Genomic DNA, 25,098 nt, shown 5'->3' on the forward strand with positions numbered 1-25,098 from the left:
AGTCTCTTTTAAGGATCAAGTCTCTTAAAACTATGGTGCTTCCATTTAATACTCAGTCCTGTAGTGACATCCATTTAGTTCTTATATTAACTGAGGTTAATTTAACAAGAGATGGGAAGGTGCTCTTAGGGTGATAAGTGTTTTTAAAGTGCCTGGCTCTGCAGTGGGATGAGAAAACCATTTTATAATTGTGTGTTTGGTGGGTCACTGAAGCATTCCTGTGGGGAGACTGATGCATCAATGTCATTTTTCACAGAGGGCCACTAGTTAAAAATACTGACCCTGAGAATGCATAGCTACTATTTCTTGTCCTGCCAGCTGGGCTGCTATAGTTGAAAGGGTAGGAATGGGATAACTCCAGGAAAGTCTTCACTCCTATTAGAATAAGTCTGAAAATAAAAGGCGTGGTGACTTTTGGTGCATTGTTGGAATTGTGCACTATCTTTGGTGTTTGCAACATTACCTTGGGCCTTTTAAGTAGACAATCCTTTCTAAAGGCTACTTCTGCTACCAGCTGGGTTTTGGGGCCCATGTTACAACATTTCTTTAAATTCAGTTCCAAGTCCAGTGGAACTAATCCATGGCTTTTGAGTTGCTGTACATGAACTTAAAAATGAGTGCAGGGCGATGATTTTCTACCAGAGTGGGAGCAGATTAAAGCAGACACTGCAACTAATACAATTTTATTTTTCAAAAATATGTTTTCCATACTGAAAATAGAAGACAGACACTTCTAGTATTGTGTCACTGTGGCATTTCTAATTTTGTATAACTGAAATGTGTGTCTAGGCATGTCTGGTTTGGGGTTTTTTTTTTTTTTTTTGAAAGCCATTTTCAAGCTGAAGTCCCAGTAAAGCAAAGGTTCATTGAGCTGGCTCAAGGTGTTCCGATTACAGAGGCACCATCCCTGCTGCTGAGGGTGGGGTTAAACAACTGGGCATGATACATGCAACTGATCTCACCTTTATGCTTCTGTACAGGTGTTAATGCCTGATCTACTTGTCCACTCAGAGTTCATTGTTTCAGAAGAGCCTCTGTCCTCATACTGAGTGTTTCTAAACAAGGCCCTTTTCACTGTCCCATGCACCAATATCCTCATTGTGCACTAAGAAACTCTGTCCTGCTTAAAAAACTTCCTCTTCTGGAGCTTGATTAATTTCTTCTATAGGTTGGAATTGCTGCAATTACAGTAGCTCTTGTGATTAATAATTATTTTTTTAAACTGAAACAATGTTCTTAGCTTCAGATTCTTTCAGATTTTTTTATTACTGCCTCAAAATTTCTTTGAGGTTAGGTGTAAATTGAAGAGGAAGAGTGTCTAAATTGTGATGAGTGAGCATTGAGGCTGAAGCCAGCAGGCTGTATAAATTCTATGGCATTGTCATGGTCTTCACACTGTGGTTCTGAACTCAGGGCACACACTCTCACCTGTTGATTTGGAAAAAGTTAAGGATCATGAGACTTCAATAACTTCCACACCTGCTCTGCAGAGAGTCAAGGCCAGTTAGTTCAGGTGTTCCAGTGCAGGGAGCTCTCAGGTAGCTGAGGTGGGAAAGTTTGATGTGGATGTTGGTAGATTTAAATTCCAAAGGCGTTGGGTTCCAAAAGTGCAGAAGGGAGGACAGTGAGCCTGGCCCAGCCTGAGCAGAGCCTCACCAGCTGCCTGTGGCTCACTGAGGCTTTCAGCTGCTTCCCCTGCTTGTATTGCAGTAATGCTGTTTACTCTGCTGGGACACTGATCTGCTACAGGGCTTATTCTGCAGGATTTACCAATTTCATTCTTGGCAGAATTATCAATTGTCCAGAATGAATTGCTGTGAAAATACTGACATCAGTGAAGCTGCATTTTACTTCTGTTTAATATATTGCATTTTTGTTTTTTTAAAAGAAACTACTCTAGTTTGCTCTTTAACCAGAACAAGAAAATCAATCCTCTGTAGGCAAACCATGTGTCTCTTGAATTGAGTAATCTTAAGCTGAAGTCTTTCTTTTCATAGTGTGTATTCAGTTCAGCTGGGGTGAGAAGTACCAAATGGTTTCAGGTGTATCCTGTGTGAAATAATGAGAGAACTGAATCTGAAAGGTTGTTCCTAGAACAGGTAGCAAGATTAAGTTGAAGGATTAGAGGTGGTGCAGTGGTTAAACATGCAGGTTTTGAGGACTGGGTAAGTAACTGATTGCAGGTAGTGAAGTTTAGGAGATCACGGGGTAAACCAATTTAAATGCTATATATGCCATTGCCTGGGGGCTTCTTTGGGACTGGGGGAAAGGGGTTGGATCTTTTTTTCCACTGCAATCATACTCTCTCTGAATTCCTGAATTAATGGTTTGTGGCAGCCTGGGACTGGCTCAAACTAGAATGGTAACAACTTAGCAGAAAGGAAATATAGACATTTGATTACTTTGTTTGTGTGATTTGACTTTGCTGCTGGTGCTATTAGCTCCTGTACTGCACTGTTAGAACATTTTGTTTGAGAAGATTAATCAGTTACTGTAGAATTCTTTTCAGGCTCTTAGAGTTACAGCATCTCTGAAAAGAGCCAAGCAAGAGTTGTGGTTAGCCTGGGACAGGTAGAAAAGCTGAATGTGCTTTGCAGGTCATGCCATGTACCCCAGAAGAGCAGAACCTTCATTAAGTGTGCAGAATGTTGCTTTTGCAACACTGATGGTGTATACTGTGAAAACACTGCTGGTGTAATTGTGGTATACTTGAGGAACTCAGTTTGTTATTTAGGGGTGAAAAGTGATCTGGATAATTCTAAATTGGATTTTATCACAGTTACATCACCACTAGTTTGTCAAAATTAGTTTGCTAACTTCATCTTTAAAACAATGTATGTCCTCCCTCTTAGCATTGCTCCTTTTGTCCTTAAAATAAAAAACCCAAACCCTGAAGCTATGGCCAGCTCATTTGATTAATTAAGGGGTTTTACAATGATTGCTTGGAACTAGAACAAAAAGGCTGCTTCAGGTTGAGGTCTGAAGTCTGTTGAGAGGTACTAGAAGATCTAACTCTGGTTTGTTTATGTAGGTATGGTGTAAACCAAGCAACAGTGCAGCTTTGTAACATTGTCACCTTTCAATCTCTGTGCCCTTACATTAAGGGAAAAGGAAATTAGATGGTGTTGCCACTGGTAGCAAAATGCATTATGTGTCTGAGTGCTGTTAGCAGAGTGGCAGTCAGCTGTGTGTACTCTGGAGCTCCATGGGAAGGAGGGCAGGAAGGGCAGCTGCTTCCAATTCCCCTGCACTGCACCCTGCCCCAGCTCCTCCATTCCCTGCACAGCACCCTGCCCCAGCTGCCCTGCTCACAGAGCTGCTCTCCTGCAGGAATCCTGGGTGGAGAGTGGGCAGAGCAGCCCCGTGGGAGGGCGGGGACAGGGGCAGTAAAGGATCCCTGTTGCTGTCACTTCCTCCTCTGGCAGCTGCCTGGGCATGCAGAAAGGGACACCTCACCTCCTGCTCGTATTGATTCTCTCTGTTCAGTGTTAGAGTGGCACAGGCAGGTACTGAGCTCAGCCCTCTGCGGCCTCATGGACTGGACTTGGAAAGCACCAAGAGGTGTCCCAGGGGAACGATGCTGCCCTGTCACCTCGACGTCTGCTTTCCCTCTGCTGTGCGCTAAGTGCACGGCCCCGTGCAGCCCCGTGGGAAAATAGCACCGTGTCAGTCCTGTGCTCTGGGTGCCTCTTTTCCTCATGGAGTTCACTAAGAGGGACATCTGTCCCATTTTTGTAATTGTTAATTCCCACTGTTGCTGCTCTCACAAGGATTGTGCTAAAGAGGTGAGTAAGAATTTAGAATTTCAGCTCTGTCGAGTGCCTGTAGCCACAGGAAAGTATTTTGGAGATGAATTAGAGTTCTCTGCAAATCTTTTGAACTGCTTTGCATTTGCATAGCTTGGTTCTTTAGCTTTTAAATTTGGCTTTTTCTCCTGTAGTTTTTAAAAATGTAAATTAAAATCCTGACCATCAAGGCTGGAGCATTAGTTGATTATGTTATTTTCCACTTATGGTTTTGTTCCAAATCTAAGTATTTTTTCTTAAATTCAGAATATCTGAGGGTATGTTACATTTCATCTGCCTTCATTTGGATTTGTTACAGAAGTTATACAGTATTGATTGTACCTTCTCTAATGAAGTAAATTATGTTTTCAGTATCTTTTGCATTACCACAAGATGTTAAACTACTGACTCAGTAATCTGGTCATTTAACTAATGCAAAATATTATGTGTTTCTAGGCAAAAATTGTAAAGAGGAGTTGTGGATAGCTTAAAGTTTCCTGGAAATTTAGTTTTTTTAAGAATACCTAACTTGCCTTTAGTTGATCAAAGAACTGTGTATGTTGAATTTTAGAACGTGTTTTTTCACCTGGTTAAAACCTGATAAAATCATAAACTTTATCACATCTAAGATAACTGAAATATGAAATCTTTCTTACACTTAACATGCAAACTGTGAGTTTTTAGTTTTGTGTCTGTGGCTCCCTACATAAACAATCATATTTCAGAGGTATTCTCAAAATCTAAGTGTTCAGTGATTTTTATTTGAAGTTGGTGCTTCTTTCAAAATAAGCTGTTGTGCCCTGCCTGTCCCTCTGTGAGTGTGAGAGCCTGAGCAGCAGTGCAGGGAGCTTCAGCTCGCTGGGGGCTGCTGCAGCCTTTTCTGCTTGGATTTGTTTCAAGTCTCATACATGCTGTGATTTGGTTCATTATGCAGCTGTAGAAATGTGTTTGCTGGCAAAAGAAAGGAAATTACACGGCTGTGGGAATGGGAAGGGGAGAAAAGGAGGCTGCTGCTTTCAGCAGCACTGCCAGTTTGTGTGATTTTAGAACAGGAGCTTGAGAAAATGTTGATTTTCATGTGTGCCTGTTATACCTGTCTGTGGTTTTTTCCCATTTGTGAGAGTTCTTCCTGCTGTTTCTTTAGCAAACTGAGGAATAATGCTGGTGGGATTTGGCTTTAGTTCTTCATGGGAAACAGGACTAGTAGCTTAGGATTTGAGTTGTCCTGTGGCCCTTCCAAGGAGTTTGGGGTGCAGGAGTGGCACATAGAAATGTGACCACTCCAAGTGTGGTAAAACCAGGAGACACTGGCTGGCTTCACCTTTCCTCGAGTGCCTTTGGCTGCAGAGCCTGCTGGAGTCTCTCTATGCTTGGCTGCCCAGCCTGTGCACTCTGGAGAACAATGTCAAGGTGATGTGAACTCCAGGGCCTCCCCTGGGTTCCTGTGATGGCACATGGAGGTGTGGAGGCAGCTCTGGGCAGAAAAGATTTCACTGATTTATTGGTTTTTTTAATCATTTCTAGTACCCCCATCTTATTGTATAGAATAGGTCAACACTTCCATGAGTGCTTGCAGGAGGGAACCAAAGGGTTTGGGAAGCTGATGCACTTCAGTGTGTGGGGAGTGCTTGTCCAGAGCTGGAGAGGAGCTTTGGGCAGCCCTTCTCATGGACTGTGGGGCCAAGTGAGAAACAGGGAGCTGCCTGAACAGGGAATCCCATGCTGCTTTTAGGCCCTAGTGTGATGTTCTTCAGGTGTTCTGGGAGCAGAACATGGACACTCTGCTGGAGGAGGCTGCCAGGAGCTTCACTTTTTAACTGAACTCTTGGTTTGGGGTTCATAAAATGGGGTATTGTAAAATTGTCCTCATGGAAGGGCCTGAATTTTGGACAAGTGTTTAATTTCTTTCAGCTGTGGGAAAGGCAGGGTAGCAGACTGAATTACTGATTTTAAAATCTATCCTTAGCTTTTAACTTTTCAGGTTCTGTGCAAGAGCAGAGCATGTGGCGCAATAATTAACAAGAAAATCATATCCTGGCTTCGTTATGCTGATATTTTTCTGTACCAGTTGTCTTCCTCATGTTAGCTTTTAATTTTCTGAAATGAGATTGTCACAGATCTGACATCATCCTTCTGCTGCCTCAGTGTAAATGAATGTCAGTGCAGGCTGCTATGTCTGGGGCTGGAGCTGTTTAGGAGACCTACATGTGTTAAACTTGGGCAAATTTAGATGGGAATATCTGCAATAAGGAGCTGAATAGTTATTGCATAGGTTAAATATGTTATACAGGGAATCATTTAATTATATATAGAAATATCTGTATTCCATATATAAACCTGCACTTCTGGGGCCATTTTAATTGTCATAATGAAAGGTGGGTGCCTTTGACAAGTCAACTAAATGAGCAGAGTTTTATAAATCCCTTTAGAGTGGAGAGCTCTGTGTCCTGCTTGAAGCTGGAGCTTTATGATGAGGTCTGGTTACAGTCTGAAACTCACCCATCCAAACTTGGGCCTGATGTTTTATCACCTGGGGCATTGATTTTCTTAAGGCTTAATAGTCAGCAAAGCTTCTAAAAGCATTCAGCTGATATTCACTGGCTCTGTGCTTCAGTGCTAATTCCAGTCACAGTGGAGTCTGCACTTCTGTGGATTTCAGTTGCTAGAGTTTCACAAGGGCAAATTACAGACCAAAGGAATAGATAGTCTTCCTGTTATAAGGGCAGACTGGTTTTTATCTGGTAAATTGTTTCCTTTCTGTGGTGTGGGGGTTTGTGCTGGCTTTTTTTTTTTTTTTTTTTTTTTAAGAACTCCAAGAACAGGGTCAGTAGTTGCAAAGACTCAAACTTTTCTGTTTCAAGGCTTGTTTCCTGCTCACAAGAGGGCAATGGGGAAGGATCCTGTCCTGATGTCACCAGTACTTTGTAGGATACTGAGAGAAGTATTTTCTGTTTAGGACACAAATCACAATTCTTGTACTGCTGCCTCATTTATTTCTGTACTACAGAGCTGTGGTTTTCCCTGTGTTTAGTTGTCATTCAGCAGAGACACAGGGTCAGATGTATCAGGTGTATAATTTCAGGGCTGTTCAGCTTGAAAACACCATCTCTGTTCAAACATTTGAACAGCCTGTCTCCATCCTCTCTCATTCTGCTGTCTTAAATAGACTTTGAAACTAAAGGCTGAATCAAGTAGAATTGGGTGCCAGATTTTGTTGTTGTGGACAATTGGCCCCAAAATGCCATTTTTGGCTGTGATTAAGTGATGAAGCTTGGCTCTCTGCCTGAAATGTTTTTCAGAATTCCCAGATGGTCACATCTCGTGGCATGTTTGTTTTACTGCTTTGGGTGGTTGATCTTATTTAGATTTTGTTTTGCTTTCCTCCTGTATCTTTAGTGTGTATTGGAAAAAGGGTTGCTGTGTATTGTGGAAGGGTTTTTGTACAGGCCTGGATTGCTGAGCTCATTTCTCTGAACTCGCAGCAGCAGTGAGCAGGAGTGTGGTTTGGGCAGAGGAGGCCTTTGGAGGAGAGCTGAGACACCAGAAGGTTTTTGGTTTTTTTTTTTAACACTGGAAAAGTTATTAATGATCCAGTCAGATCATCCTGGGCTAAGGTTTTTCCTGTAAAAAAAATTACTTCATATAATGGCAAGTTGGGGACATTCTGGTTATAAAATCCTGTTAACTTAATCTGTGGTTTCCTGCATTAGTGTAACAGAGGAACCATTTCCTTCCATTCTCAGTCCAGTCTGTTCCCTCAAACCAGCACAACTTCCATGGAAACTAAACAGTTCTGCTCTCATAACCTGAGCACCAAGTGCCAATGGTTCTGTGACAGAAATGGAGCTGTAAATGGGAAGGGGGACGTGTGGAACACTTGCAAAAGTCACAAACAAACCAGCAGTTTGTAGTTCTGGGGTCAGACTTTGTCTTAATTTGCACTGGTTATTCAGGTCAGTTATCCAGAGAGTTAGAACAGGTGGTTTGTCAGCACAATCAAAACTTGAATCAAGTTTTGGACCAAGTTTCTCAGTTGTTGTTTGTGTGTTTCAGGGTGTCAAGCCAGCCAGCTTTGATAAAGTAGCAATCCCTGAAGTGAAGGAGATTATTGAGGGATGCATTCGGCAAAACAAAGGAGAAAGGTAAGTTCTCGCTTTGCAGATAAAGGTGATAACTGCTGCCTGAGTCCTTTGATACCAAATCCAGTTGGTTCCTGGGCTCTTCTTTGCTCTGGTGAAAGTTGGGAAGCCAGTATTACTTCTGCAGCTTCTGTTCTTGGGTAGAGTCTTACTCAGTAATTGTCATAGAGAATTAACAGTCTCAGGAAAAGTGCAAATGCCACAGGAACAATCCATGACAGTTTATTCAGAAATTCTATTGTTTTTATTAAAACTTTGACCTAGTCAGAAAATTAATCCTTCCAGGTTTCTGGGTGTTTGGATTGATTGGTTGGTTGTTCTATAATCCATTGGGATTTTTTGTCCCTTTGATTCTGTTGGTATGCTTGATCATTTTGAGAACTCTTTAAGTTTTAAATTCCTGCTGCTCATTTTTATTTACATTTTTTGCAAGATGGCTTCTACTTCAAGTGGTTAACTTACAGCATTACAGGAAATCTGAGTGCTCTGATGGTTTATTTGTGGGATTTGTTTTGTTTTCTGCTTTTACATGGTTGTTGCTTACTGAATTCTGATTTCAGACTTTTATGTACCCTCTAGCTGCCCACTGTTCTGTTCAGAACTAGTTTTGTTCATGGCTGTTTATTCCTCCTCTTTTACTAACTCTTGAAGTTTTACATCTGATGGTGCTGCTGTGTATTTTTAGTTTCAGTTCTTTTTCTTGCTTTTAGACAATTTAGTATTTTTTTTCTCATTTGAAGTTAATTTTGTTGCTGCACATCACTTATTTCTTGCCATTTACTTTAGGCTGTTAACTACTATTGTTAATGATGTGCTTGTAAATCTCTTTTGTACCTTCAGGACAAAGATTCTAATTACCCAACAGAGAATGCACATGAGGGTTCAAAACAGCATAAAACTCAGAGAATAAATCAGGGCAGCATCTGGCAAGGTTATTCCTTCCTATTTTATGAAATCCTGATAACTGAATGTGCTTTCTACATTCCTTCCCAATATCTAGATATGCTATCAAGGACCTTTTGAATCATGCTTTCTTCCAAGAAGAGACTGGAGTACGGGTAGAACTTGCAGAGGAAGATGACGGAGAAAAAATTGCCATTAAACTCTGGCTGCGGATTGAAGACATCAAAAAGCTCAAGGGCAAATACAAAGATAATGAGGCAATAGAGTTTTCATTTGATTTGGAAAGAGATGTCCCAGAGGATGTGGCACAGGAAATGGTAAGTGCTGGTGCTCTGACACAGCTCTGGAGGCAGAGCTGTGACAGTGAAATGTGCTCTGTCAGCCTCTGCTTTTGCTGGAAATAAAGGGGTTCACGAGGGTGTAGATGAGAAGTTAGTGCCAGAAAGAGGCAGCTGTGTGGTAGCACTTGGACAGGGCTGTGTGTGGCAGTGTGAATTCTGTGAATGTGTCCTCCCTCAGGTGGAGTCTGGCTATGTCTGTGAAGGGGATCACAAGACAATGGCGAAGGCTATCAAGGACAGGGTCTCTTTGATTAAGCGCAAGCGAGAGCAGCGCCAGTCGGTGCAAGAAGAACAGGAGATCATACTTCAGGAAGAAGGTAGTCAGAAGCAGCAGCTGGAGCAACAGCAGCCATCAAGTACTTCCCATGCAGGGTCAAAGCATCCCCAGTCTGTCACTGGGACTACTGCTGTCCCCACTGCTTCAGCATCGGTTTCTACACAAGTGGAGCCCGAGGAGCCGGAGGCTGATCAACACCAACAGCTGCAGTTCCAGCAACCCAGTATTTCTGTGCTTTGTAAGTGCCTCAGCTGGTCCCTCTAGGAGCCCCTGCACTTACACAGGTCCTCCTGTAGTCTGACACTGTGGGTGGGTGTAGCAGTGAAGACCTTAAAGTGATGCTGTCTGCCATTGCTGCTGCTGAAGAACACCAGGCCCCTAGAGAGCACAGCAACATAAGATACATCAGATATAAGAATGCAACATAAGGTGCATTCCTGTGGCTTAGCTGAGCCAGGGCTTGGCACAGCTCACAGCCCAGTGTCTTAGCACAAAATGGGTTCTCTTTGTCTCAGGGCAGTACACTGGATGAGCTGGGGCACCCAGAGCTCATGCCCTTGGTTTTGCTGCCCTCCTGCAGGCACAGTGTGTTCTGGCCCTGCAGGAGGCTCTGAGCTCCTGCACCAGTGCAGATCAGGCTGTTAAAACCATTTATTTCAATCCTTGTTAATTTGCATTTAAAGTGGAAATGAGATTAATCTACAGGTAGTTCAGCTTATAATTTCCTTTTTGAAAAGTCTTATTTTGTTTTACATATTGTACATGAAAAGATGAATTAATAATCCTGTCTTTTCCTCTTCTGCTGTGCAAGCATTTGAGTCATGATGGAATATGATAACTTTCATATTAGGATGATGAAGTTAAAAAGCAAATTACTGTCTGCTCATAGCTAACAGGGATTTTAAATTGACTATTATGCCTAGTTCACTACTGTGCCTACACAGTGCATCTGCCAGCCAGCACAACACACCTGTTCTAAATGTCTGTGTAAAATTAAACAAAAATAATGATTAAGAACCTTTGAAAGATCATTCATAACAATATGGAATTTAAGTTTCTATTTCTAGTCTAGCCTTTTGTAGGAAATACGGTTTATTCTTAAATAACTTCCCAAAGAATTCCTGAAATGAGTCATTTTGTCAGGTTTTTTTGGGAGAAGGCATAATGGAGAGAAAAAAGATTTTAAAATCAGCCTGAATAGTACAAGAGTTAAAATGCTGATAAAGGTCCACACGACATGACACAAAAATCAATTGTACATTACAGGATCTTTGAAGTTTTGACTCCAGAGCACGGTTGTTGCAATTCAGCTCTTTATCCTTTCCTTTGGCAGCTGATGGAACCGTGGACAGCGGTCAGGGCTCGTCGGTGTACACGGAGTCGGTGGGCAGCCAGCAGGCCGTGTCCTACGGCTCCCAGCACGAGCAGGCAGCGCCCAGCCCCGCCGTGCAGGGCTACCCGGGCCAGCCCCAGCAGCACGGGGGATACCAGACACCCGCAGCGGTAAGGATCCTCCCTGCACGGCCAGTGCATGGCATTGCCTGCCCCTGGGTCTGCTCAGAGGGGACACCAGCCTGCCAGGCTGTCTTCCATAAAGCTTTTGTTCTTATAGGATACAAATTCTGCGTGGGAGGAGTTCAGGGGCTTTTTTTTATTTTAGACGGGGAGGGAAAAGTGTAACACCATCTTTGTCTTTAAAGCTTTTGTTTAATCTTGCTGCATTAAGCAGAATGATGGGTTGGTTGTTTTTTGCGAGTGGAAGTAGCATCCTCAGAACAAGAGTATCTCATGAAAATAAGCATTTAGTCTTGCTTGGGAAGGTGGTGTATGTGTGGGTGTATGAAGTGACTAGAGATCAAGGTGCTGGTTTAGTTTGAAGAAGGGATTAGAATAATTGAAGCCACTGTATGAAATTGCTGTGTGTGTTCTGTGAGGTTTTGATTACAGATTGTGCAGGTAAGACCTTTTTAACTGTTACAGAATGTTGCATGTGAGAACTCCAGACTGAAAAGACCCCACATCCTTGTTCCCAGTTTTATTTCTAGCTTGTGTTGATTTGCTCATCATGCGTATTCCTTTTCCCTGGAAAGTCTGCACTGGGCACAAATACTTTTCCTACTATGTTCATTTGTGTTGCCCTTTTATTTTGGTATGTTTTTTCCTTGGTATGTTTTTAGATCTGAGTAAGAGAGTATGCAGAAATCTATTCCAACTGGAGTAGAACTTCTGCTACTTTTATATTGTCTTCAGTGGTTCCCTTGTCACTTGTTTTTTTACACAAATAATCCAAGACTGAGGCAGACATGATGGTACAATGCAATAATACCATAAAGGAGATGTGACACTTAGGATTGAGGGTCCTCACTCCTGGTAGCTGTGGCTGTAGGCTTTATCACAGAATCACTGGTGTCACCAAGAGTTTGGCCAACAGGCTGTCATCACCCACAATCAGAGCATCTCCATCTCTTTCAAAGCCCCTTCACCTGAGGTGCGTGGTCCTGTTAGTCCTTGATGATGAGTTCTTAATCCCTCTAATCCAGCTGCTCTTCTGGGTGAGCCCTATTTTGGTGTGTGGGCACATACTGGAGCAGAAGCCATGTCACTCTCCTGGGAGGGCTGGCTTCCAGCTGTGAAAGAGCAGAATGTTTTGGGAGCAGGAGGGAGAAGAGGGATGTGATAAAGGTACAGCTAAGCTGCTTACCTTGCTGCAAACACATGCTCATGCTGCCTGATGACAACAGTGGGGCCTGACACACTGCAGGGACTGCTCACCCTCTGTTGGGAAGGGGCTGACAGGTGGAAATCATATTGACAGCTGGAGAAATGGCCTTAAAAAGAGTCACAGAATGCAATTTGATCAGGACAAGAACAAGGTTGGTGCTTAAACTGGAATAAACAGCTACACAAAGTACATAATGAGTAACCACTGGCTAGGCAGCCATTTTGCAAAATAAATTAAGAAAAAGTCAGGGATTATATTGGACCACAAGCTGGACATGGTCAAAAACATCATGCTGTCATAAAAAAGGCAAACATCCCATTATATGAAATAGTAGTTCTGCTCTTGGCTGTTGGTAAGTCTATCCTGGACACCTTGGTTGGGTGATTTGGAGGGCGGTTTGGGAGAAAATCCAGAGGAGAGTGTTAAAAAAAACCCAGGACAAATACAAAAAATGTGGTTTATGTGGGAAGACTGAAATAATTGAGTCTATAAAAGATAAGCTTGAGGAGAGAGAAAGCTGTTACAGGCTGCTATGAAATAAGAGGAGGCTAATCAGATCACAACGTTGTTGTTAGAATAAGGAATGATAAGCCTAAATTGCAGCATGGAATTGTTTAGGAAGGGGTTTTTTCAATACTCTACAAAGATAAGTATTGTAGCCTCCATCAGTGGAGATATTTCTTAACTATTTAGATAAATTAGAGTCAGGAATGATGTATTACTGCTCCTGCTTTGGAATAGGTGAAGATGTATCACCTACTATATAATGGTAGTTAACCATTTGAGTTCTTTCCTACCTCTCTCCCAAATTTTTCATCAGTCTAGCAAGATTTCTCACGAGAGAAATCTTGAAAGTCAGATCTCCACTGAATATCTTACTGTTTTGTCTCTGGAGGTCTGTATTTGATTTTAATTAGTTTAAGATACTGTGGATTATCTTCATAAGAAGTGTATACTGCCTCTTTAAAAACATCACATTTCCATTTACTTAAAAACCCACAGCAAAACACAATACGACACAAAATAAATAAAAAAGGCAATAACAAAACCCCCCAAATAATAAAAAAATGCAAATCCCACCTCAAAACTTTAATCCATTTCTTCTGATTTGATTTTGACCTGTTGCCTCCTGGATTGTGGCAAGATTACAAAATCTGGATGCTTTTATTGGCCCAGCATCTCCCAGATGCTGGTCTAAGACTAATTTTAAAGAATTTTCCACAGGTTAAACTGAGTTTTTTCCACCACTCATGTTGTAGAGGGTGTAAGGTTTAAATTTTGATGTAATGTTTCAGTTAATAAAGATCCAGCTGCATCCATTTAGTTCCCATCACTCAGCAGAGGAACTGGGTGATACCTGTAAACACGCATTCACCCTAAAAATGAATGAATGTTTGAAAGCTCATTAGTATCTAAGTTTTGATTTGTCAGGCTATGAGCTACTTTGAGTACACACACTGTGGGCTGTCTGTGGCCCCAGAGACAACATTCTCTGTGTGATTTGCCTTGCACATGTTGCTCATGAGGGTCCCAGGGAGCTTTCCACACTGCCCAGTCGCCTAAGGCAGGCTGGGGTCCTCAGAGGTGCACACAGCCTGTTCCCAATGTGTCCTGGCATCCATTCAGCATCTTCATATCTTGTGGTACCACATTTTAGTCAATACTGGGCCTTCCATTGTGTGTCTTCATTTCTTTTCTACCTCATTATAGTTTTTGCTGGTTTTGTTATTACTTTTTTCCTTTTCTTTTTGACGTGTTCAATTCTTAACTTTTGTTTTCCTCCTTTAGCCTCAACGTGGTCGTAGCATGTCAGTTTGTGTCCCCCACCTTCCTGCTCTTCCCTGTATGTCCTGCATCCCTCTCAGTGCTCCTTGCACCCCACCACCAGCGCTGTCTGCACCTCTTTCTCCTTTCTGCCTTCGGACTGTCCCTGAAGAAACCTTTGCAGAAAAGCTTTCTAAAGCCCTGGAAAGTGTCCTGCCCATGCACTCTGCCTCTCCACGCAAGCATCGACGCTCCAGCCTGCCCTCCCTCTCTGTCAGTCCTGTATGTGTTACCATTTGCCTCCTGGCACAGTAAGATAAGTTATCATTAAATACATCCTGGCCTCTGGGCATTTTTAAAGGGAGAAAAATGGAAGAAGAGTCAATTCCTTAGACTGTGCTGCTGGAATGTTGATTTTGTTATTTTTATTTATTTCTATGAAGCAGTACTTGTAAACATTATCAAACAGTGGCTGACTGCTTGTTTCTTGTCTTTTAGGATAGTATAAATTTAAATTATCCAAGTAAAGGGAACAGTAGTTCTTATTACCCAAAGTCAGACGACTTTTGAGTAAACGCTGAATGTTAATTATGCCCTGCACAAAACAATCAGCTTTTAAAGCCTCATTGCTGTGGCTGCTTATTCTTAAAGCTTTGGCTAGCTGATATTTAGAATATGAATACTTCTGAGGCTTTTTCTGTAAATTCTTATCAGAAATGCCGCTTCAACTGCTTCTTAATGGAAAAAAGTAGTTTCATGTTTCTTAGAAAGACAGATGCAAAGATAAGGTGTAATAGAGGAGGTAGTTGCTTTTCATTTTGAGCTTCAGTTTACACAAAATAAGTTTTGAGAAGCATTTTTGTGTAAATGAAGTAAGTGGAACCAGGTTTAGAACATAGGAAAGGTACTTCATTTGTAGGACCTTCTCATTAGCACTGGTCAATATGGAAATTTGCTGCTGCTTTTCTGGACAAAAAGAGTCTGGGGAGAAAGTAAACAATGTGGAAACAGCAACTTGAAAAAGTCATAAATGCCATTTATCTTGGACAGTATATTTACTACTGGCTCCTGCAAGTTATTTTCCATTAGGGAAGAGAATACATTGTCCCTGGGCAACACTGCAGGCAGAGATGAAACGATGCAAAATTACTGAATTGTTTGGTGTTCTTACATAGAACTCTCTTTAGTGAAATATTCTCTCCAACTCTTAGATAAGATGGAACCTCCTCTGAAGTAATACCTCAGATGGAGAGGAACTGCCTAAGGACTCTGCTGTTATTAAACCTGTGAAGTTTTGTTGTCCAGGCAGGAGTTAAGCTTGTTTTAATGAGTGCTAATTTTCTATATGAAAGAGTCTGATCATAAGTGATTAAATGGTCGATTTTGTCTTACAAAATATTTCCTTTTAGCTTTTTGGATAGCGTACAGGACACTAGCAGTGTGGGTTTTGTATTGGAAAATACTAACATCTAATGTCATCTTCTAAGTACACATTAGAGGCTCTGCATTGTTGCTGCTCTCAAGTTCTGAATTTCATATTCCACATATGGCAGTGACCTCAGGGGTTGGATTGGATTTCAAGCACTGATCACAATGGCCAGGCTGTGACAATAAGTCTCATTCCATTGTCAGTAGCTAAATTGGTTTCTTTTTGTGAACTCTTGGAATTGAACTGGAAAAGCAGCTCTAACACCAGCAAATGTTCCCAATTGTAGCTATGCCTGCCACGGATGTATTTAATGGATATTTACAACTCACCTAGATTTCCTAAGTACTGTATGTTTTTGACCATGAATTGAGTATGAATTCTATAAAGTTACTTCACAGAACTGCCTAGTGAACTGTGCATGTTGATGTGCTTTCACTTTTAATGTATGAATTACCTGTCTTGTTCATGTCAATACAGCCTCAGCATCCTCGTGGGGGAACACCACCGTTCCCAGACTCTCAGATATTTTTCCCAACCGTTCATGAACGGCCGGTGTCTTTCTCACCACCACCTGTCTGCCCGCCGAAGGTGGCAGTCGCTCAGCGGCGCAAGAGCACTTCATTTTTGGAAGCCCAAACTTGCCACTTCCAGCCCTTGCTGAAGACTGGCCAGAGTTTAGTTCCGCCCGGTGGTAGTCCCACCAATTGGACTCCAGAGGCGTTTGTTATGCTGGGCACAGCAGCTCAGAGAGTGGCTGGGGAGCCTCTGCATGTGCAAGTTAATCCCGTGTTTGAGCAAGCTCCTGTGCACGGTGACTATAGATCTGGACCAACACCTCCAGAGGATGCTCACTACAGGATGCATCCCGAAGCCGTGTATTTGGTGGGCGTGCACTATCCATCACAGGTATCGGAGCAGTATGAGCAAGTAGCTTTTAACTCTCACGCGGCCGAGCAGCACTTGAAGCAGGTCTCTGAGTCAAACCATGGGCAAGGTGGTCCTCCACAAAGCTCAGTGTTCGACTTTCACTCGGGGCAGACATACCTGGCAAGACCCGTTCAGAACCTGAGGCTGGATGCCGGCCTGGGGCCCCTGTCTCCGCTGTGCAGTGTGTCGGCTCCCCTGAGCTCTGCGGAGCCGGCTCAGATGACGTTCCACCAGGTATTTGTCCCGCGCTCGGCGCCGGCCGTGCTGTCCCAGGGCGCCGAGGGCAGAGCCGGCCGCGTGTTTGAGTTCCATGTGCACCCCGCGGGCTGTGCCGCAGAGGGGCCGCCCCCGCGGGCACACAGGAGTCGCCGGGGCTCCCTGGAGAGCGGCCAGGACGAGCCCAGCCAGGGCACCGCGGGGCCTGCCCGCCTGCAGCCCGTCACTGAGGAGCACTGGCCCTGTCTGGCTCCCAGAGCGGGCTCTGCCAGGCCCAGCTGGCCAGAAGGAAGCCCAGAGTACTCGAGTGATTCCTCACAGCTGACTTCCTCTGACGCTGGTGATTTCCAGTCTCCTCCCCCTACAGGGGGATCATCTTCTGCTTTTGGTTCAGACTTCTCATTGCCCATTGTTCAGCTGCCTCAGAAGGTGTTGCAAGAGTCGCAGCTCTTCATCTGCTTCCCCCAGGGAGCCTCAACTCAGCAGGCCTTGTCCACCTCGCTTCCATCAGGACCACCTGCATCCTATGCTCAGGTCACAGGAGCAAACCCTTCCGCAATTCCGCTGCTTTTTATGAGTCGTATAAAAGGGAAACCTGGCTTTGAGACCTGCTCCATGTGGTTCTAAGAGTTAGCACTCATGGGGGTGTCTTTCCACCAAAAGTCTTTAACTGGACTGGGTTGCTATGAAGTAATGAGGCATTAGCAACCCTTTGGTCTGTGTTCAGATTTGGCTGAAATATTGGTAGGGCTTTTGTGTTAAAAGTCAAAAATGGTCAGTGTTCCTCCTGGGACTAGCTGCTCTTTTGCTGAGAGTGCTGGAGTACCAAATCGGCTTTTAAACAGTGAAATGTATCTTCTCCATAGTTAGGATCAGCAGTGGTGGTACAACTTGCTTTGTGTTTCTGTTGCTGCTCTTTAGCCATTTTAATGTGTTATTTGAGGTTGAAGTTTCATACAAATGTTTGTTAGACAACAAGGTTATTTTGGTGACTGTCCAAAATGCAAGAGCTTTTTCTAGACTTGGGGAAAGAAAGTGAGAAGAGAGGAATGGAAGGAGCTGTGTTATGTATGTGTACATGGATTTGGAAATGTGTTTGTTGAAGAAGTCTTTGATGAAGCTAAACAGGCCGAGTAGTTAATTAATGGCACAAACAACTCTTGCTAGTTGGTATTGCCACCTTATGGTGTGGTGCCTTATGTGGTGTCCTTTCAAACAGCAAAATTGGAGGCCTGAAGCTTAGTTTGGAGATGTGTGTTCTATCAGCACTTGTGGTATTTGCAATGGTCACTTCTCTGTGCACTGTGAGGTGTGTGTCTATATATACATTGTGTCTGCACTCCTAGTCTGAAGTCTCATAACTTTCTGTGAAAAGAGAGGATTTACTTTAAGTAGACTTCTCTCTTACCTCTTGCCCTTGGAATTAGGGGCTTTGACATTTTAGTTACTGGAGTATTAGCAACTTTAGGATTTATGTGAAGGAGAATCATTTTGCTCTCTGTGATAAGATCAAGAATTAAGTATTTAAGGCTTTCTGTAAGGGATATTAAAGGTGTTTTAGTAAAGCTGGAACAGCTTTCATTACTAGTCTAATGGATAGCAATTGCTGTGCTGTAGAATTTGTAGAATGAATCTCCTACTCAAGAACTTTGAAAACCACATGGAGATTTTTTTTCTCTATAAACCTTTGTTAAACTCAGGAGGTGAATTCTGATGGATATAAAATACATCTGGAAAACAAAAAAAGAGGTCACTTTTCTGGCAGAATATAAATTCTGGGATCTTTTCCCTAATACATGAGAGGATGAGAATTTGAAACCCAAACTGAGTTGATGTGAACACATGTTCCAGCAGTGGGGTGTAGCACATGTTTAGATCTTAACCAGCAAGGGCCTGAAGCTTCTAAAACAGCAAAGAAAAAAATGGTTCTCTTCATTGGCAGTCTGCTTTCCCCAAAGCTTCCATAAGTAGAAAAGTATGTAATTTTAACAGACTTGTTCCTAATGCGCTTCTGCAAGCTGCATGATGACAGCATTAAGGAATTTTCATAGATATTTCTGATATGATGCATATGCACCAGATATGCTTCTTGCAAAGGCAGCTCACCCAAGTGGTGCATGCTCAGGGAAATCATCTGGAGGTCTTTGTCTAGTTCTCTCCCAGGAGCTGATAAAGAAATACAATTGGCGCAAAAACAGTAATGCAGATCCTGAGATCTGATTAAAAAAAAAATTCAGCCACAAAAATAATAATAAAAGTCCATTCCATTTTCCACTGCATCTTCCACGTTCATTTGTATGCCGCTCATCCATTTTTTTCGTTGCTTACTCGAAAATTCTGTCTTAGCTAGAATGTGAACCCTCATATTCCTCCATATCTGACTCTTGGTAGCCTTTGGATGGTGGTGACTCTGGGAATGATGATTAGCCTGTGTTTTGACGTGCCTCTCAAAGGAAACTCATGACATTTATGTGTACTGGGTACTTTGTAATTGGTCTAGAGTTCTGTATATCTTCGTGCTCGTTTCTTTTATGGATAGTTTTATTTCCATGTAGCCTCCTTTTATTGCCCCACCTGGCTGTGTTTAGAACACATGTAAAGGTAAAGCTTAATGCATCTATTTCCAGTTACCCTACCAAGGCATCCTGCTCTTAAAGCATCACCAGTGGAAGAAGAAGCTGGTAGGCTGCTCTGTCTTGTGTTGAGGGGCATGTGGGTTGCAGAGTCTTTCTGTATTTGTTATTTTTGGAAGACTTAGAATGACGTCCAGAACTCCTCCAGATCACTCTGCTTTGTTCTGGTTGTCGTAATGGGATTTGGCCAGAAGTACAGGCTAGAAACCTATTCCAGCCAGATCATTCCAGGCAGAATTGTTTCTAACTGCCTGCAGCAGAAACCATAGAGGTTTTCTCAGCTAATTCCCTTTTTTTTCCCTCCAGACACAGGTTCAAGGCCAGCCAGCCTCAAGCAATGCATCGGTGCCATCCCAGCCTACTCAACACACTCAGCAGGTAAGATCACAGTTCCTAAACTCGGGACTAAAGTACTCAGAGTGTAGAATTGTGATGACTCTTTGAAGAGCAGTTGACTCCCTCTGTCACCATTTGACCCATAGTTTTGCAGCAAAGGAATCCTCTGGCTCTCCCCCAGTCTAACATGCTGTGAGATACACATTAACTTTCGGAGATGTATTTTACAAATCATGTTAATGCTTGTTTCCCCATTCCTGTCTTCCCAACACCCACCTGAGCTTGCAGTGGTGCTCCTGTCCAAGGGGAGACATGGCAGGATTTGCAGATTAGACTGTCCAGACAGGCAGACTTTGTTCTCATGATTTCTTCTACCTGGAAATCTGATCTGCAGCATTCTCTTCTCTTAACTGCCTTGTCTTGCTTTATAGAATCTTCATTCTTGGTTTCACAGAAAGAATTCTCTTGCAAGATTTGGTGTCAATACTTAAATTGTATCATTAATGCTAATAAGTAATTGCTAAAGCTTGACTGACTTGGCATATTCTGAGGAAGCCCTGTTATCACTTAGGAGAGAGTGAAAAGCAGAAATTTAGTGGGATATGCTTTAAGAAACTTGTGGGGTAATACAGCTTCTTCATCTTTTTCCTGCCACAGAGTGCACAGCAGCCAGCCTCTTCCCAACAGCCTGGACAGTACCAGCTGCAGCAGCCCTCAGTCTCTGCCAGCACCACTCCTGCACAAACTGTCTCTCAAACTCAAACTTCACAGGTCATGCCAATGCCTCAGGCAGCAGCTGGGACTCAGGTAAACAAAATTCTTTCTAGCAGAAGATTTTTTTTTTTCTTTTTCTTCACAGCTGGTACATTCAATATGCTGCTGCTTTCACTTTTGTCATCCTTCCTAATGGTTTCAAAACATTCATCCAAACAAGAGTATTCTTATTGTACTATAACTGTCAATTTTGTTGGAAAATGTCTTAGAAACCCTTTTGCATGTGGCAGTCGTGAGTAATTTGAGGGAAGGAGAGCACTTCCATGCACAAAGATCTTTAAATGGCAAAAATATCAGGAGGCATATTGATGAATGGTGTATTGTGAATGGATTTACAGGAACTTATCATTTCTCTGTTTCCCATCCACTGTTTATCTTCTGCACCATCACATGTGTAAAACGTACTCACTTATTTAGGTAGTGAACTATAGGACTCCTTTCTTCATTCTGTCATCTTTCTTACTCAGCTCTTCTTTTTTACTTCCTGATCAAAAAGCTTCTGTTACTGAATATTGCTTTGTTTTGGCTCATATCTCTGTGAGCCGCAGTTTTGTTTTTAAAATTATTGTTTTGTTGCTTGTTCATCTAAACTGCCTTTCCAGTTGCATCATTTGCTGGCTTTAATTGACATATTCCCTGCCATTCTCAGCGCTGGCACAGTGGATTTTGATTCTCCTTTGCTTTAGTCCCCATGCTCAAAGCTGACAGATTTGTTGTAAGATTTGCCTTTCTTTGCTGTAAGAAGGCAGGCCTGGGTCAGGGGACAGAGTTGAGGGGAATTTGATTCTGTTTATGCACAAATCAGTGCTTCAGGGTATTCCAATGTTGCTCTTTCACCCTCTGTGGGTGTCTGTTTCAAGAGCCTGTTGAGTTCTTGAAGGGAAGTGTTGCAAAGTGAGGGCTGTTTGGAGCAGCCAGCTTCCCAGCCACTCTGCCAACTGTGCTCCCAGCCACTCTAACAGAGTGCCGTAACTGGAATAATGCTTTCTTTGACTAATGTGTAAAACTCTGCTTTCCGCAACCCTGCTTTAAAAACCATATCTATCTCTATTTTCTTTACCTCCCCAGCTTCCTGTTTCCCAAGCAGTGCCGATCATCCAAGGCGAGCCTCAATTACCTGTTGCAGCATCTTCTCTCCCTCAGCCTTCAGTTGCCCCGTCAGTGCCCCTTGGCTCTCACTTTGTGCCCATGGGCCAGGCCTTGCCAGCCCCCGTGGCTCCCCAGTTCCCGGTGTCCCAGTTGCCTGTAGCAGCCCCTGTGACAGTGGCTCAGGCAGGTTTCCAGTCTCTGCCCATTTCCATGGCAGCTGCCATCAGTCAGCCCCTGCTCCCGCTGGCCACGTCTGCAGCGGCAGCTGCTGTTCCCGTAGGAGCCAGCGGTGTCCCTGGCCAGCTGCCCACACTGCTGCAGCCTGGGGCTCAGCTGCCCAGCCAGGTGCTCCTGCAGCCTCCTGTCCAGGCCGTGGGACTGCCAGTCAGCATTGGACAAGCTGCTGAAGCTTCACTTCCTGCTGGAGATGCTCTTTACCAGGTATTGTTGCAAGCCAGCAGACCTCTTCTCCACGTTTCTGCCCGTTCCTCTGAGGTCAGGTCTGAGCCGTGTGCCCTGGCCAGCTCACTCCTCACATGAGAGCCATTGAGCCACTAGGAGAGATTCTGTTGTGTGGTGAAGAACCATTTGAAGGAGGAGAGAAGAAAAAAAAGGTCCTTGGACAACCATATGTTTTGAATTTTTCATATTTGGCACTGGAATTTGTCTAAAATGACAGAATCATAGTGCAGGGCTTTGTTCAACCACTGTGTGAGAGAAGACAGCTACATATTCATGAGATCTGTCAGCTTGGGGAAAAAGAAAATAAGAAATTGTAACTTTAAAAATAGGAGATGTGTGTTGGAAAGAAAATCAATGGCAGCATGTTCAACAATGTCAATATTTCATTCCAAGTGTGGGAAGGGGTGGGGCAGGGAGTTCACAGGAGTCAGTCAGGCAGCGTGGATCCTGGATGTGACGTAAGTACCTGGTGCTGCTGTGAACTGCTGGACTGGTGGGCACAGGCTGCTTCAGCCACTTTGTGTGATCACTCACTGTAAAAGTGGCAACCTGAATAATCGTAGGAGTGTTCCTTGTTTCTGGGTCAGCTCATTACGAGAGGACAGGAAGAGCAAAAGAGTGGTTTTGCTATTTAATCTCAAGAATCGGCAGCAGTTGTATAACATCCAAGCTGTAGCTGTTCAGCCTGAAAATTCTTCAAGCTCATTTCTAATCTTAGGCTTTAAAATCTTAAGCTCTGTAGGCAGCTGTGAGAGTTGGGAGATGAAGGTTGTTTTGCCTAAGACTGGGGACTGTGAGTGGGACCTTGCTTGTTTGGGTGTGGTGACTTGCATGCTGCCTGCATGAGCAGTTTGCTCCACTTCTTTGGGAAGATTTTGGGAGTGCTTGAACAAGTCCAGAAGGTCAGGACGTGCCCCTGGAACTGCTATTTTTTTATTAGTGTCCTGTTTTCTAATGAGCTGAGCCACTGACTGACTTGAGTCCCTCATTTCTGTTGCAGGGTTTCCCATCTCGGTACCCGGCGGACTCGAGCGCTGCCCCTTCCTCAGCTGTGGCCTCTGCCAGCATTCCTTCTGCTGTGCTGTCCCCTCCCCTGCCCACGGATGCCATGGCCCAGTCAGGCTACCTTGCTCCTGTTGTGCAGCCATATGGGGAACAGAATGTTCTAGTTTCCATGGGCAGCCTGGGAGGACAGGTGCAGGTGCCCCAGCCTCCTGTGAGTTTAGCACAACAGGCCTCATCTGCCCCCTCGCAGCAGGCAGTGGTGGAGGTAAATATATGGAATATAATGTAACGATAGATTTTGGATGTTAGACTCGTGCAACAGTGTATGTTCGTGGGGAACTAATCCCTTCTGTGCTGGTCTTCGGTTGGAAGTTAATATTTTAAATTACCTTTTTCTTACAGCAGAATGTCATGCCAATGTGGGGACCTTGTTGCCACTGGTTGTTCTGTTGGGAAGTGAGTGTGCATCCTGCAGGCAAAAAGCAGTAAAACACTTCACTTCTTGCTAGTACTGTAGAAGATTTTTGCCATATCAAAGACAAGCTGCAGTCAATAGCCTTTGAGAATCTGTCATTATGCCTATTCCCTGCAGTGTGGTTCTTGCAGGGAGAATTGGAATTGTCTCTGTTCTGCATTGGCTTTGCCTTCTGCACATTCTGTTAGTAAGACTGACTGCATGGCCAGCTGTAGTGACATGTGGCAGTAGAAGGGACGTGTGGCTGGTTTCCTCTCCTCACCTCTCCTCAGATGATGTTTTGCTTCACTGCAGTTTGCTCTAGAGGATCTTGTAAACTAAAGCTGTCCTAGATGTCAGCTGTTTAAACTTCTATAAAGGCAGAGCTTTCAGCTTTACAACTGGTGTGGGAGGAAACACTCAAGACTATTGGGTTGCTTGAAGAGGAGCTGTGCTCTTTGGGGGGTTCTTGATTGTAGGTTTCTATCCATAGGGTACTCAGGGAGTCTCCCAGACTGCTTCTTCAGAGACTCTTCCAGCGACACAGCCTGCTCAGTCTACCCCCTTGGCTTCTTCTATGGATAGGTGAGCATTGCTGCTTTTCACCACACTGAGTTTCATGTCATGTGTTAGATTACACTTCCATGGATAATCTTTAGATATATTTTTCACCAGGGATATTTTTTTGTTCACTGGGAGTGCTCTTGAGGATGTGAATAACTAAAGTTCCTAGAGAAAAAGCAGGGTCATGAAGGATGGAGTAGGTTGTGATTTATTGAGGGAATAAGTATGGTCGTGTATGATTAACTTTTTTGTCATGTCAAATGGATCAGAAGTGACAGGTTTTTCATCCTTTGGGCACTTAAGTAGAGTTCAAACTCCAAACAGCTTGAAAACATTAGATAGATTTGTACAACTCAGCTTGCAAGAAGTGTAGCAAAATAATTACAGCCAGAATTTCTATTTAAGCAACACAAAATGTTGACAGGGCTCTTTCCCTGTACTCAGTGATGAACACACATCTGCACTTCCCAGAGCAGAACATCATGGGGTAGGTTAAGCAGTATTGTTGCAGTTACGGAGTGCATGGATCCTGACAGGAAGTTGCGTTTTGTTCCTAGTGCCCATTCTGATGTGGCCTCAGGACTGAGTGATGGCAACGAGAATGTCCCCACCTCCAGTGGGAGGCACGAGGGGAGGACCACCAAGCGCCACATGCGCCGGTCCGTCCGCAGCCGCTCCCGCCACGAGAAGACTTCCCGGCCCAAACTGAGGATTCTAAATGTGAGTATTGCTTGTCTTAGGGACAGTTCAGTAGTGTTGGTGTGGTTTTGAGCCTCTACAAGCATCCCAAGTATCATCTATTTAGAGCTTTTTGGAGCATTAGATATGGAACCAAAAAATGGTTCCACAGACTGTTACAGAATATTCAGTGTATCCTCAGACAGAAATCCTGCTCTGCATGGCACCATCTATTAGACTGGAAAGATAAAACATATTTGTATTATACCAGTACTGTTAGTTTGTCTCAGTGAACCTTAAAACCTCAGCTAACTTAGATTCTTGTGCCTTTGGTTTGAAGTGTTCTTTTCTTTGCTTTAGGTTTCAAATAAAGGTGATCGGGTAGTGGAATGCCAGCTAGAGACACACAATCGGAAAATGGTTACTTTCAAATTTGATTTGGATGGTGATAACCCCGAGGAAATAGCTACAATTATGGTAAGATATATTTTAGACATAAAGAATTCACTCAGTTGTAATTTTTGTTTATGGTTTAGAATTGGTCTCCCATGTAGCAGGGTGTGTGTTCACCTCATTGATACACAGCCACAACTAGAAACT

At 43.4% G+C, this 25,098-nt stretch overlaps 2 protein-coding genes across 6 annotated transcripts in view; both read left to right on the forward strand.

Moving 5' to 3' along the window:
* WNK1 (WNK lysine deficient protein kinase 1) overlaps window positions 1-25,098 on the forward strand; it is a gene marked incomplete at its 5' end in the record, with an annotated part of 95,421 nt that overhangs the window by 46,197 nt on the left and 24,126 nt on the right. For 4 of the 5 annotated variants that reach the window (XM_083859345.1, XM_083859346.1, XM_083859347.1 and 1 more), the window contains 10 exons: window positions 7,839-7,927; window positions 8,925-9,144; window positions 9,347-9,683; window positions 10,779-10,948; window positions 19,443-19,514; window positions 20,130-20,279; window positions 22,798-23,067; window positions 23,750-23,841; window positions 24,378-24,540; window positions 24,859-24,975. In XM_083859345.1, coding sequence (XP_083715471.1) covers window positions 7,839-7,927; window positions 8,925-9,144; window positions 9,347-9,683; window positions 10,779-10,948; window positions 19,443-19,514; window positions 20,130-20,279; window positions 22,798-23,067; window positions 23,750-23,841; window positions 24,378-24,540; window positions 24,859-24,975 — 1,680 coding nt within the window. Of the gene's footprint in view, window positions 1-3,400; window positions 3,786-7,838; window positions 7,928-8,924; window positions 9,145-9,346; window positions 9,684-10,778; window positions 10,949-19,442; window positions 19,515-20,129; window positions 20,280-22,797; window positions 23,068-23,749; window positions 23,842-24,377; window positions 24,541-24,858; window positions 24,976-25,098 lie in introns of those variants that run through there. The other variant, XM_083859349.1, reaches the window with a different exon arrangement.
* LOC310908382 (uncharacterized protein) lies at window positions 15,967-19,433 on the forward strand. The gene has a single exon (XM_083859350.1). The coding sequence runs from the start codon at window positions 16,087-16,089 to the stop codon at window positions 17,128-17,130; it is 1,044 nt and encodes a 347-aa protein (XP_083715476.1). The 5' UTR covers window positions 15,967-16,086; the 3' UTR covers window positions 17,131-19,433.

This window comes from Zosterops lateralis, assembly GCF_965231275.1.
Source record: "Zosterops lateralis genome assembly, chromosome: 4".
Lineage (NCBI taxonomy): Eukaryota > Metazoa > Chordata > Aves > Passeriformes > Zosteropidae > Zosterops > Zosterops lateralis.